General features: G+C 51.0%; 8 protein-coding genes across 8 annotated transcripts; all 8 read right to left on the reverse strand.

Annotated features, from left to right (window-relative positions):
• Positions 1 to 82: 82 nt before the first annotated feature.
• Positions 83 to 1,384, reverse strand: DQ04_00191100 (putative tubulin tyrosine ligase protein; the record flags this gene model as incomplete). The annotated part of the gene is made up of 1 exon (XM_009308398.1): positions 83 to 1,384. The coding sequence occupies one exon, from the start codon at positions 1,382 to 1,384 to the stop codon at positions 83 to 85; it is 1,302 nt and encodes a 433-aa protein (XP_009306673.1).
• A 438-nt stretch (positions 1,385 to 1,822) lies between these two features.
• DQ04_00191110 (hypothetical protein) lies at positions 1,823 to 5,059 on the reverse strand (the record flags this gene model as incomplete). The annotated part of the gene is made up of 1 exon (XM_009308399.1): positions 1,823 to 5,059. The coding sequence occupies one exon, from the start codon at positions 5,057 to 5,059 to the stop codon at positions 1,823 to 1,825; it is 3,237 nt and encodes a 1,078-aa protein (XP_009306674.1).
• A 721-nt stretch (positions 5,060 to 5,780) lies between these two features.
• DQ04_00191120 (hypothetical protein) lies at positions 5,781 to 8,198 on the reverse strand (the record flags this gene model as incomplete). Its single annotated transcript, XM_009308400.1, has 1 exon — positions 5,781 to 8,198. One exon carries the CDS (start codon positions 8,196 to 8,198, stop codon positions 5,781 to 5,783), a length of 2,418 nt encoding a protein of 805 aa, XP_009306675.1.
• A 385-nt stretch (positions 8,199 to 8,583) lies between these two features.
• On the reverse strand, positions 8,584 to 9,636 carry DQ04_00191130 (UDP-galactose transporter; the record flags this gene model as incomplete). The annotated part of the gene is made up of 1 exon (XM_009308401.1): positions 8,584 to 9,636. One exon carries the CDS (start codon positions 9,634 to 9,636, stop codon positions 8,584 to 8,586), a length of 1,053 nt encoding a protein of 350 aa, XP_009306676.1.
• A 705-nt stretch (positions 9,637 to 10,341) lies between these two features.
• Positions 10,342 to 10,929, reverse strand: DQ04_00191140 (hypothetical protein; the record flags this gene model as incomplete). Its single annotated transcript, XM_009308402.1, has 1 exon — positions 10,342 to 10,929. The coding sequence occupies one exon, from the start codon at positions 10,927 to 10,929 to the stop codon at positions 10,342 to 10,344; it is 588 nt and encodes a 195-aa protein (XP_009306677.1).
• Positions 10,930 to 11,206: 277 nt separating this feature from the next.
• On the reverse strand, positions 11,207 to 11,578 carry DQ04_00191150 (hypothetical protein; the record flags this gene model as incomplete). The annotated part of the gene is made up of 1 exon (XM_009308403.1): positions 11,207 to 11,578. One exon carries the CDS (start codon positions 11,576 to 11,578, stop codon positions 11,207 to 11,209), a length of 372 nt encoding a protein of 123 aa, XP_009306678.1.
• Positions 11,579 to 11,966: 388 nt separating this feature from the next.
• Positions 11,967 to 12,854, reverse strand: DQ04_00191160 (phosphatidic acid phosphatase; the record flags this gene model as incomplete). Its single annotated transcript, XM_009308404.1, has 1 exon — positions 11,967 to 12,854. One exon carries the CDS (start codon positions 12,852 to 12,854, stop codon positions 11,967 to 11,969), a length of 888 nt encoding a protein of 295 aa, XP_009306679.1.
• Positions 12,855 to 13,092: 238 nt separating this feature from the next.
• DQ04_00191170 (phosphatidic acid phosphatase) lies at positions 13,093 to 13,779 on the reverse strand (the record flags this gene model as incomplete). Its single annotated transcript, XM_009308405.1, has 1 exon — positions 13,093 to 13,779. The coding sequence occupies one exon, from the start codon at positions 13,777 to 13,779 to the stop codon at positions 13,093 to 13,095; it is 687 nt and encodes a 228-aa protein (XP_009306680.1).
• Between the last annotated feature and the right edge of the window lie 45 nt (positions 13,780 to 13,824).

Here is a 13,824-nt window from a genome sequence, read left to right on the forward strand (position 1 = left end):
GGTTTTAGTCGCCAGCATCATTACATTATTACATAAGATGAGCGTCGCGACTCCCTTGCTCTCTCTTTGTCTCGGGCACATATCACGTTAAAAGACGTTCGCTGCTGTCTAGCTGCTGCAGTCGAGGTGGCATTCGCATATGTGTAATGGGAATTTCAAACTCGTTCGCGCAGCCAAGAAAGGACTGTATTGACCCACCGATTTTTTCATCCCCGCGGCGTGTGGGGCCCACTGGCCCGTTCTTCCATATCAAGTCAAATCCGCCAACTCGCACCTCATCACCCGTCCGCCGCTTCTCAATGTCAACGACATTGAACATGTCCTCCAACATGTTGAATTTCAAGTGGTAGTCTGCAGGAGTCTCCGCAGAAAGAGATGGAGAGGCGTTTGTCTCAATAAGCCACGGGTGCAACTCGTTGTCAATCATAACATCATATCCATACAGCTCAAAGCAATGCTTGTCATGGACAATGATTTTTTGCACTGCCTGAAGAGAGCGTAGAATCATACTCTGAATGTCATCAAAGAGTTTCTGTGCAGCTTCCACCCCACGTGAAGCGGTGATATACTGCCGAAGATTGCGAAGGCCGTACTTGCAGCCGGAAGACGGAGTGTACTTTGGGTTCGTCTTCTGCACTGCCACGTTTGTCACATGAATGAATGTATTCTCAATATCCTTCAGTGAGAAACGTTGATGACAAAAGCGTGCGAAACCGCTGCGATGCAACCACACCGTGAGTGGGCTGTAGCCCGTAACGAGGACATAGACGCGCAGGTCATACTTCTTTCCGCCCACCAGGTGTGGGTTGTCAATGTAGCGCTGTGCCAAGTACGGCTCCACCTGCTCGCTGCCGTAAGCGCCGCCTGGCTTCTCGCCAAGTGTACCACCCTGTCGTTGCTTGTAGTCCTTGCGCCACTCCGCGACCTGTGAAATTTTCGAGAATAGAAAGATGCCTTTGCCTTGCGCCTTCGCTGGTGGCTTCATAATCCAAACGGCGTTTTGCTGGCGACGGAACTCCATCTCGAACAGACCGTAATCCTGTGGCAGCGAGAAGGTCACCGGGAAGAAGTCGAGCTCCATCGCCTCCTCTGTGCGCCCCTCGCGCTCAAGAGCTCTGCGCAGCCGCTTCAAGTTTTTCACCATGAGGTCCTTCCGCGTTAGCTCGAAGTGATTGCGGAAGTGGTTGATCCGCTGCACGTCGTCGAGCCGCACGTGGTCGTACATCTCACGTATCCACCCCACATCGGCCCAGAAGAAGTCCCACCCAAGGTCGCTATCGGTCTCCAGCCAGCCGCGGCTGCGCATCACGTCAAGAACGGTGTTGCGCAGAAAGGTGCGGAAGCGGATGGGGCCGACGCGCCCACGTCGCCCCCCTGACGGCATCGCAGCGCTGCTGCTGCTGTGCGAATGGGGGCGCCTTTCACTAACCCTGCGGGCAGCAAAGGCAGAAGAAGCACCAGGAACGACACAAATGGTGAAAAAAAAAGACGTTTACAAAAAAAAGAAAACACAAGGAGAGAAATTGTGTGCGACACCTACACCTATATGCAGCACAATGAGAACCCGTACTTCAAGCATAGACAGCGACAGAAAACAAGTACAAAGAGAAAGTTGTATTCCAGTTTGTAACTCTCTTCTCTTTCCCTTTCATTCTTCTTTTACTCCACGTGAGCATCGGTCATCTGTCACCTTCACAGGCAGCAACAGCAAGAGTCTGCGATACCCCACGGTGAAAAACAAACAACAACACCGACAACAACAATAATCATCATCATTCTGAAACTGCTTAACCGCATTCTGCGTGCCTCTTCAGAGGCACAATCACCAAGCAGACAGAGTTTGAACTTTGGACGACATTCCAAACACTCCCAAGTATGAAAACAACGCGTCCTCCTTTCCGGCACGCAGCAGTGCATAAATATGACGAAGACGTACGCGGTGGTAGGCAGAGCAGACGTCCAACAGTGTGTCCATTTTAGCTCTGCAGATGGGGCTCGAAATCTCAAAACACTTAAAAAGCATCTTAAAGCACAGCTCCATTTCACACCTCTCCATGTGTGGAGAAACAGCGATGTATACCACAATCTCATTGAACAGTTCACCGATGATTTCGCTTTCCACAGAGATAACCCCATTGGCGCTGCACCTCTCCATGCAGAGGAAGACTGGCTCAATCGTACAGAGGATATCAAGCAAGAATGTGTAATGCAAGCACTTTGTCAGGTGCCTAAGCAACGGCTGCCAGAGTCCTTCTGCCTCCATGAGTTCACACAATCGAGTACCAAGTTCTCCTCTCGACATAAAGGCCTTCGTGAAGGCCCGGAACACACGTTCGCCGCAGTTCCGGCGCGCCATTAGCAACTCCACAGAAGTGGACAAGAATAACGACAGAAATTCTCTGAATGCAATGAAGAAGTCGTCACTGTAGAACAAGAAGACACCTAAATTACACCAATGACCACAAATAAGGTTATACATAATGTCGGCAATGTCGTACACAACGTTCTCGCTCACGGCATCTGAGGTGGGTAACTGTAAAAATTCCTTCCCACTCCAACTCCAACTGTCATAAGCCCCCATGACACCACCAATGGAACGAACTGCGAAAGACGCGAGGCCCCATCTAGACTCGCACTTGTTGTCTTCTCTCAACAGCTGTGTTGCCAACATGCACAAACGCGCGCATAGCCGCAACACTAGCGGTGCACTTGCGGGTACTGACCGCATCACATTCTTTACCTCACAGCTCTCGTCGATCACAGCATCGAGAAGCCAGTAAAAGGCTTCAACCTGGTGAATGCCATCTACAATGGCGTTCAGATCACGCAGAAGTGCGAGTGGATCTGCGGAAAGACGTTCCTGGTTCAGTGCGCGGGTAATAATGAATGGGAGGACATCCAATGTTGGATACCCTGCATAGTGGCGGGACTCTACAAAAAAGGTTAGGGCTGTTAGCATATTTGAGCGGGCCTTTCCCGCCTCTGGTGAGAGCTGGTCGCTAGTGGCACACAGCAGGTCAATACGCTCTTCCTTAACGGACATAAGGATCGACGTCATCTTCTCAGAGGCCAGAAAGCAACCGCGCACACCCTGCGACAAAACCTTCGTAAGAATATTGTTCGCATCCATAACAAGAGATGTCTTGTCACTATGGTGCACGTAGACAAAGCGCAGAAGGCTTATCATGACCTCGTAAAACTCATCATTCCCTTCAGCTTGGGATTCATAGACACAACCACAGAAGAAAAATAGGGAACGCAGTACACCGATGTGCACATTTCCCATCCCATCGGCTTCGTTGTGTTGCACACCGTTGTTGTTGTTATTGTTATTGCCGTTGTTGTAGCGAGCGTCTAGATCAAAGAGTGAGAGGCTCTCCAACAAGGCACTAGTGAGTGCATCGTCGACCGAGAGTAGTCCCCGCGCAAATCGGGCAATAACACCCAAAATTTCATCACTGCGGTTAGCCGTACCATTTAAAACGGCGATGGCTACAGCAGATATGATGACAGAGAGCCGAGAGAGGCACACGTGCGTAAGAAAGAGAGGAACATCGGCTGCACCCAAGGTGGAACAAAGGGCATTTGTATCTATAGCTAGGGAAAACATCAAAACACTGAGCCCCTCAGTGTCCCCTGCCTCTCGCGCGCGCACGCAACTCTCATACTGCTCAATGGTGGTTAACAAACGTCGCGCAATAGAAGTGTAGAGATCTATTCTCTCACAAAATAACATCTCTGCAATCGGCAAAAGAGTTTTTTCATTGTGTAGCATGACGCCGACGTCTGAGCGTAGCTCGTTGGAGTCCTCCGTGAGATGCGCCTTGGCAACGACGTTGTCGAAGTAGCATTGTGCCACCTGCAAGACATCTGTCATTATAGGCCCCGCTCGTACATCACCATTCTCCATCGCCGTGACACGCGGCACAATACATTCACCAAATAAAAAGAACATGTGCATCAACTGCTGTCGCAGCTCCTCTTCACCATCCTCCCATTGGCACAACACACGCTGCGTTGCCAGCACCCACATATGAATGAGTTGGGGACGATTGTACAAATACGCCGTCACCTTCCCCTTGTCTCGGTCGAACACGTTCACGAGGATGGCGCAGCTTAGCTGAAGTATGTGACTATAGCCGGTCGACTCATAGAGCGCCAGCAGCTCCTCCGAAAAGACGAGGAATGATTCGTTGAGCTCGTTCCGCGTCTGAAACCACTCTGGGTCTATGCAAACAACGGCTGAGGCCATCCGCAGAAACCGCGCACAAGGACTGTTCATCCCCATGACCGGGTCATCAACAAAGGCGCGGGCACACACCTGTACGGCGAGGGGCAGGGCCGGAAACCATCCCGTACCATTCTCCAAGTAGACGGAGTCATCCGTCGTGTGCTGCACAACAATGCGGGGGTCTGTCAGAGATGATGGCACATTCTCCAGGGAGGTGCAGCAAATCTCCAGAGCACGCTGGCCATAGGAGGAAATCTGTCCAGCCGCAAATTGAAAACAGAACGGAAGAACTTCCTCCGCAAAGGCCACACGCACGCGCTCGAGAGAGCCCTTTGATTCCTGTCGTGCAAAGAACGTAAGCACCTCTAGTACGCAATCCAGCACATCGCTAGCGGGGAGTTGGGCAGATAACTCGTCAATGATATGCTTGCCCATCCCTTTCTGATCCTCTTCCATCGATATTACTGTCAGACGCCAATTGACGTAGATGGCAGCGGCATAGATAGAGTAGAGTTCGTTGCGCACGTACAACGGAAGTGATTCACCGCGTTCTCGCACCGATGTTAGGTAGGTCAGAACATAAGCCTGCATGTCCCTCCTCTCCTGTGGTCCAAGCTCGTTGCTCACGATGAATTGCATTACTTTGCAGACGATGAACCGCAAGTAGTTGTTCTCTGCCCGGGGCAACAGCGCCTTCACAGACTCCCAGTGATCGTAGCAGCTCATGAATCGAAGCCGCTTCGCTGCCTCATCTCGAATACCCTTCTCTGGCGAAGTCAGAACCTCTGTGGCGAGCTGCGTAAGCAGCTCAATGCTCATCCCCTCCATTGTGTCTAACTTTCCCTGTATTCTCGCTCCACCCTCACCTTCAGGCTTTCCCTGCTGCTGTGTCCCCGATTAACGAGATGTGCAACACTGGCAATTTTGTACTCGAGAAATACGAAACACCGCAAATGCACAAAAAGAAAGAAAGTGTCACCGGGACCTCTTACGCCACGAAGAAGTATAATAAGGAAGTCAACAACAATAATAACCAAATGAGACACCCAACAAAAAAACTCCGCTGATAGACTCTTCAAGAAAAGACTATTGACGTGATCTTGTTTCTATTAAGCGTCTACGTAATGCAGAGTGTCGGGTCGGAGGTCGACTACTGCTGATCTACACCTTGTTTCCTTCCTTTTTGTTTATATTCCTTCAACTTGCGTGCCCCGACGTCACCTTCCGCCACCTCTTTTTCAAGGTATCTATACACCCCAATCCTCTGCAGCAACAAAAATAAAAACAAACAAACAACAACAACAAAAGAGATGCAAAGAGAAACAACAGCGCGCCGCTATGTCACATTAACGCATGTGAAGGCGTGCAAGCATATGTGTAGAGGGAGTTGCAGCAGCATAATAGGCGGCCGCTTTGTTCCTTTAGAACGAAGAGAAGGAACAGGAGGATGGTGGGGCTGTCGTCAATGAGAATGATAACAACCAAAGAAAAGACACTCAAACGAACCCCACAAGGAGTAGCCAGCGACGTAGTCATAAGGACAACCAATTCAATACCCGTATTTCATGAGGGCGGCCGGGCTACCAGTGGGCGCGGAGGAGGGTGCGACAACGTGGACTGTGGACCGCAGGCCAAACCGCCGGCTCCGCGAGCTTCGAGACGCACCAACGCCAACGTCATTCTCGTGTGCGACAGGCACCACAAAGCGTCTAGACGCAACCGATATGCCCCTGCTTCTTCCGCGAGCCTCAGGCGAGGATGCGCGCAAAACAGGCATTCGCCTTCTTTTCGGATCAGCGGAAAATGAGAGCACTGCATCAGGCAGCCTCCTGAAATGTTTTGCCGTCGCCTGCGATGGCTTCAAAAGCGATGATGATGATAATGGTACTTCTTCTACTGCTGGGTTAACGCTACGCCGCCGCTGTTGCCATAGATGCGCTGCCAGCATCCACAGCGCCCGCCCATATGTTAGTGCAGGGCCTTCTTTCACCTGCTCTGTGGACGCAGCAGTCAGACTCAGAAATGTTGCCCACTCCCGCCGACTGCGGAACTGCAGCAGTAGGAGCGTGGCAGCGCCTGGCGCATCCAGCCGCCACGGCCTACCGGTGTCACCGTTTGTGCACTGCGTACTGTTGCGAGATATAAGGAAAACATGGTACGACGAGGACTCCGGGCGAGCAAAGAGTGTACAGAAGAATTTCACCAGCCACCGTCGCGCGCTCCGACCACACAAGACGCCCCTGATGACTCCGTTTGCATCGTTTCCCAGAACGCCGAAAGGATACAATAAAAGACTGTCCACAAGTGGAAAGTGATGCACCTCCCGCACCCGGCGCGCCAAAGACCCACCTGTCCCTTCATCTTGTCCTCGTTGCCGTGATTGTTGTTGTCGTTGTCGTGGTGGTGTGTTTGTGATTGTTACCTTAGATGGGTCGCCCAGCTTTTCTAACCGCTCTACTTGAAGGAGCACCTCTTGCCGATCCGCTGAAAGTCGTAAAAGCGTCGGTATCATTCTTCCTTCACGCGGTAGGACATCCGTCACGACACCACGCCGCTGTAGCACGGCCAGAGCCTGAGACACCGACATGATTGGTGATGTAGCCCTTACCGGGGTCTTGTATGACGAAATGGAAGGAGACATGAGGCGACGCACATAAGACGATCCAGGAGGATGAGTGTTGCGTGGCGTCTGACTCTCCCCATCAAGGCAGGTCGTCATTGATTTGGATACTACCGATGAGGAAGTGGACGACAACGATGGCGGCGGCATCAAATCCTCTACACGTCTATGAGGAGACAGCAGTAAGTGGTTAGGACTGGGGACCCTGTCCATAGGACTGATAGTGTGGCGAGACGAACGGGGTGGCGCTCGCGCTACCTCTGGAGCCTCCAACGGCGAGTCTTGTCTCCACATTGGCGGAGATGTTGAACTAGACGAGGATCTATTTGACGACGGTGGTCGCGTAGCGCTCACTGCCATTGATTCACCGTACGACGACACAGGATCAGTAGCAGTACGATACGGTGGCTGTGGAAGAGGAAGTGGAGCAGCAGCAGCAGCAGGGGGATGGGGGGGAGCAGCGGGGGGAAGACGGACAGGCCATGAAGTCAAGTTTCCAATCCCTGTATGTGCCCGTAGAGCAGCGAGCTCCTTTCCGTGAACCTCAATCGCACGCAGCTCCTCTACAGTGAGAGCGCAATGCTTTTGCGCCTCCGCTGCACTGCAGCGCGCCTCCTCCTCCAACTGTTGTAGCCTAGCGATGCGCTCTGATTCGGCCCGCTCGATCTGCGCTTCGGCCTCCGCAAGTGCTTGCTGGCGTACCAGCACTGCCGAACGACGCAACTCGCGCAGCATTGCTAATCGCTTTTCCTCTGCGGCGCGACGCTCTAAAAGACGTTGCCTAGACGCTTCTTCAAGTTCCGCCATACGCGGAGACACTTCGGTGGGCACAACGTCATTGTTGTTACATTGCTGGTGGCACTGTTTTTCTTCCTCCTCAACCTGATTTCGCTGCTGGTGCTGATCTATAGTGGGAATGAGCAAGAGCGGTGGTGACCGCATTGGAGACGGCGTCGAGGCTTCACATTGGCATTGCCGCTCCGAGCAGCTAGGGCACAAAGGGCCGACAGATACATCTGGGCCACTCAAGCGGTTCGCAGTGGTCTCATCTCGCAGCGGCTCTCGCTTCTCTCGTGCGTAGCGCAAAGAGTCTAGTAACCTCTGTGCATCCTCGCGCTCCGCTTGCAACTCATGCCGTCGCTGCTCCGAGCGACGCTCCGTCCACGATGGCAGGTGGGGTACGAGGCTAAATGAATTTCTTCTCTCAGGGCTATTACTTCTAGCTCTAGGGAGGGAGTTGGTATGGGCTCGGCGGCTGTCGACTGCAAGCGTCTCATCAATTGTGCGCATAACGCCTCGTAGTCGTCGGTGAAAGTCACTACGAACGTCATTAGTTGTTATGATCATTTGAACCAAGCTCCACCCGTGCCTTCTGCACGCTGCTTGATTTAGAAGGTACACGTACACTCCCCGCCTTCATTGTTTTTTTTTTGTTGTTGTTGTTTTGTGTGTTCAGCACAGGGCAGAAGGATAGAAAAGTAAGCAACACATAGAAACGGAGAAAAAAGGAACCACTGGAAACGGAGGTGTCACCCCAGCCGTCGGCGTTCACCCGCAATGTGTCCTCCATGAGACAGAGTATAAAAACAAACAACAAAAAAAGATCATCGCCTGGTGCCAGAGTGTACGCGCGTCAGAAAGGAATTCCACATACTCCATATCCTTGATTGTGGAACACAAACCAAACGATTAGTCCCCATCCTTATCTTTTGGAAAGACTAGCGTCAGCTCATTACCGCGACTGCACGCGAATGTCGTATTTGTGGTAGACTACGGTGGCCAACGTAATGAGGGCGCATCCCCACAAAAACGCCATGGAGGGAACAACTCCCCAAATGGAAAACGACATCACGCCGCTCACAACCACTGCGACGCCTGTAGCGAAACCCTTGACAATGTTGTCGGCATACTTCACAGCAATTGCAACAAGCAAACCACCAAGGGCGTGTATGAAAACGAGACAGAGAGTAAGCCACTGATCGTAGCCACGCCAGTACTCGAATGTCTGTTCTTGTTCTGCAGGGTTACGCCACGTCGGTAATATATCAAGAAAGAACATGGAGATCGCAGCAAAAGGGATGCCAAATAACGATAAATGGATATTCCGCACTGCCAGCGACGGAGCCGTCGTTTTAACAACCTTTTCAAAGTACACACCGGCATAACTTGAGGAGATTCCCGAGAGCACACAGGCGGCAATTCCAAGCAGAGGGCGTTGTGAATTATGCTCTTCAGACGTCGGTATCGTTTCTGTTTTCTTCAAGTCCTGTTGCTGCGTGAGGAGGACTCCCAGCGTTAGCACGAACAGTGAAACCCACTGCATCATTGAGAGACGCCGCCCAAGCATTAGAACAGACAGAACGGCTGCAGAGAGCAGCTTTGTCTGCGACCACACCTGAAATGTTGTTGCATCTAGATTTGCGAGACCGACGAAAATAAGATAGTTCTGCAAAGTAAACAATGCGGCAGGAACAGAAATCTTTAGGGTCTCCTTGTGGAAAACAACACGCCAGAGAAGTGTCGACACGCTGGGGGAAACGGCAGAAGTATCCCGGATTTCAAGAAGTGGAGCCCTGAGAGCGAGCCGGTTCTCAACTGCAAATATGATGATGCAAAGCACCATCTTGACGACCTCCTGATTGAGCACGAGCGTAGAGGTGTGATAGCGCATTTCCGGGGGTACATTGACACGTGAGTAGCGCGTTAAAACAACCAATATGCTGTTCTGCAACACCAGAAAAATTAGACTAAGAGCCACTGGTGAGGCCAACCACGCTGGAGACATGGGCCGATGTAAGGAATACACAAATGCACACGCACACACAGACACACCCACACAGAGGGAAACGAATAGACAAATAGACAAAAGGAACAGATAACGTTTTGGATCTACCAGGAACAGGCACCACGAACTGACTGTCTTCAACACGACGCAATAAGATCAGCACGCGCCTGTTATTTGTATGATCCTACTTCCGTGCGTCCACGTCGGTGTGCAGCAAGAGGCCGAAGGTCGCCTCTCTTTTTCAATTCTTATTTTTTTTTTTTAAAGAAAAAAGAAAATGAATAAGCAAGAGCAAAACAAAAAAATAAAATAAAACAAGGAAACACTCCACACAAGCAGCAGTAAGCACACAAACAAAAGAAAAAAACACATGTGCCAAAGAGGCATTGCATGTAGAATGCATACTTCACAGTGGCACCACCAAATACGTCGTAGAGCAGCAGCAAGTATTCCACACACACACACGCACACATAAACAATCGCGCAGAAACAAACAAAGAAGCCAACAGGCACATACTAAAAAGGTGTGTTACCCCACTTTGCTAGAAAAAACTCCCATTCCCCCTCCTACCCAGGCGTATGACTCCAGCACTACATGCCACACCATCGACAAAATCGGTAGAAAAGCCGGCATGTCATAAGATGTGTGCGTCTGTGTTTATGGTGGCCGTACCGCCAGAATATCCCTACACTAACGCTACCCAACTACTTCTTTACTTGTGGCGGCGCTGGCTTCGCCTCCCAGAACATGTACTCTTTTTCGTATCCATTTTTGTTGTCACTAACGCACTTGCGATGGTCGTGGATACGTTTATACATCCACTCCGAAAGATTCACCACATCCGATGTCCTCTCCCATCCAGGCGGCAGCCGTGCTGGACGCTGGTGCTCGGCGTAGTCCCGTGTCTTCATGCGGGCCTCACTATATTTCTTCGCCGCTATATTTACCGCTGCTATACCACTCAGACTAGGCTTCGGTTTGTGGCTGAGTGCGCTGTTCACACCGTTTAGAGCAGCCTTTACCACACGTCCTGACGGCCGCGGGAGAACAGCGTTGCGGGGTGTCGGTGCGTCCAGCTGCGCCACCGTCAGGGTGTGCACCTCCGGCACAGTGAGCTGCCATTTGGAACGCACCGCCGGTCTCGTGGTGCTGACGTAGCACTTACCTTGACCCGGTGGCGGCGGTGGGTGCCGCGCCATGACCCAAGACGGCGTGAGGTGGGCAGCCTCCTTTGTTGTCGGGAACAAGTCACCGCCACCACCACCCAGTCGCCACATCGTCCTGCGCAGCATGAATGAACGTGAGGAAACGACACGAAACAATAAAAAAGCTCAAAGGGGAAAGAAATATCACCCCCCCAAAAAAAAAGAAATAACTACTCAACTGCTATGGGTTATTCCTTTTTTGACGACACGGCTCACTTTATCGGGGCAAAACAAGGGGCAAACCAAGTGAAAGGGGGAGCCAATGCAGTAAGAGAAGCAGTAATAACGGGAAGTAATGGCGAATACAGTGAGCAACTGCCGTGCCCTAGAAGGAACGGGTGAGGTGAAAGAAAATATACCGCATTCAACCTTTGCGCATAGCGTGGTTCCCCATCTCCACCGCCACATTGAGGGCATCGAGGCTGATGTCATCGCTCCTATCCTGTACTTTGATACGGCGGCGCATGCCATATTGTCCCTTTTCATAGCTATTGTGTGGCAGTGGTGGGGGAATGTGCGGAGTGCGTGCGTAGAACTCGCGCTCCGACTGTTGCTGCGCCGCATAACGGGCGTCCATCTCCGCACGATGGGAGCAAAGCTTCTTCATGGGATCAATGCCATCCTGCAGCTTGGGGGGAGGTGGACCGCCCTGTACAAACGCCCTGCGTGCCACAAAAAGTGTTGATGTGGCCACAGACAACAAGGCGGATGACGCACACACTGAGGTACTCTGCATGGCCCCACTATTTGTTTGTTTCCCTTGTGTGACTCGGTGTTTTTGTACTTCTTTAACCGAAACAGAGAATAGAAACAATGTGGAACTAAGTGGGGCAAAGATCTCCTGAGAGTGTCATTCGTTTTTTTGTTTCTTGTTGGCTTGGTGATCCCGTTGACCGTAGCGTCGCCCCTGAAGTACAGAAGCAGAGGCGCGCATTGCTCTTTCAATGGTTCTTAAATAAACAGCCGTTGATGGATATTTCAATAGGCAAAAAAAAATTTACAGAAGAAACAATTAGACTTTGCTGAAAGGCGAAACCAACAAAAAAAAACAGCAGATTCATGCACCATCAACGCCATCCATGGGATATTGCTTATAAGCATGACTTGAAGGGCATACACAAGGATTATCTTTTATGGGCCTCCTGCGAATCTTCGCGCCTCTGGGCAATGAATACAGAAGTTGTCTCTGGAATTGCTGCACCGCCCACAGACACAGGGTTCTCCATCAACTCCGCATCAGGAGAATTAGCATCGAAACCGCTCGGTGTACCGCCTCGTACTGCCCACTCCCCTGTTGGGCTCGGCACGAAAGCAATAAGCACAGCGAATACGCCACAGGCACTACCAATAATAGCCCCGGCCAGAATGTCTGAAAAATGGTGGTCATTATCACGTGTCCGAGATACGGCGGTCACAAAAGAGAAAATGAGAGGCAACAGGGAGATAAATGCCAGGCATAGCCTACCGTTGCGAAATGTCCTTGTCAGACCAAGCAAATACATTGCCGGTGGAACGATCCCGGAGAACGCAGAGGAACTGTGGCCAGAGGGAAACGACAGCCGCCCCTCTCGAGCTGCACGGCACACGTACTCTTCCGTGAAGCTTCCAATAGTTGCCTCTGTAATGTTCTCATCTTCCAAGAGCGCTATGAAGTCAGGACGCAGTCTCCCAGCGTATACTTTAATCAGAGCAACGATGCAGAATTCGAGGGAGAAGCTAAACATATGCACAGCAAACCAACTGTTAATAAGGTACATCGCCTTTTTTCTCCCATGCTTTCCCCCAAGGTACAGCTCTCCACACGTGTACAGTAGTACAGTGAGAACAATGGCAATAATAACGGCGAATATGGGGACTGTCTCATCTTCTTTCTTTTGGTGCATGATGCTGCTGTCGCTGAATGACACAGGACGGCAGTATGGCTGCACATAGGATCCAACAAAAGCCCCAATGGTTAGAAGGATGGCACTTGTCAAATAATCTGGAAGCCTCCATTTCCATACAAAATGCATCTTTAGTATAATTACTTTTTGTTTCCCACTTTAACCTTTTTTTTTTAAAAGAAAGAGAAGAATAAAAAACTCTTAGGCCGAAAAAAAATTTATTAAGCACTTCAAGTCATCATCAAGAGCTCCTCCATACATCCTTGATTCTAACATGAAAGTACACGAATAAGGCGTATGCAACCCAAAGAATGATTTACGCCTAAATCCGCCGAAGTAAAAACAACGCATATAATCGAAACCTCCTTCATGGGTTTTCGTTAGGTGCACTTCGAATGTCCCTCTTCGATACAAATTCCATTTGGCGAGGGACTAGCGTACCTGTTTGTTCATCTACACGAAACAGGAGCCCAACGGAAAGAAGAGCGCAACATGCCCCAATAATGCTTCCTGCCACAATATCAGAAAAATTGTGGCGGTTGTCTCGAGTCCGTGAGACAGCGACGGTTATAGGGAGAATTAGTGGGATGAAACTAACGACGGTGCGCCAGAGGGAGCCGCCGCGGAACGCCTTCAGCACCCCCATGAAGTACATAATCAGGGGGACAAAGGCGGCAAAAGACAAACCACTGTGTCCTGAAGGAAAGGATAGCCGTCCCTCACGAGCGACATCACACCAGTCCACACCAACCGACGACGAGGTGTAACCTTCCCTCTCCAGCCTTGCAAGGAAGTCCGGGCGCAAGCGACCAGCGTACAGCTTTGTAGTGTCAATGATGCACGTGCAAAGTGCCAGAGAAAACGACTGAGCGAGTAGCCAGTGATTTACTGCCTCCACGCACAGCCAAATCCGTATTTGACCCTCTGATCGATCCAATGTCGAAACCCCTGCGTCAAATTCTCTGTTTATTTGAGTTTCCTCAGACTGAATCCGTCGCCTCTGCAAAGTGTTGCAGACGACGTCGTTAAGGGAGCCCACCGGGTTCTCTTCCATAACAAAATTCTGCCGCACCTCAAACGCTGAAGCGTAAGCTCCGGA

The sequence above is a fragment of the Trypanosoma grayi genome (assembly GCF_000691245.1).
Source record: "Trypanosoma grayi strain ANR4 Tgr_19_V1, whole genome shotgun sequence".
In the NCBI taxonomy this organism is placed as follows: domain Eukaryota; phylum Euglenozoa; class Kinetoplastea; order Trypanosomatida; family Trypanosomatidae; genus Trypanosoma; species Trypanosoma grayi.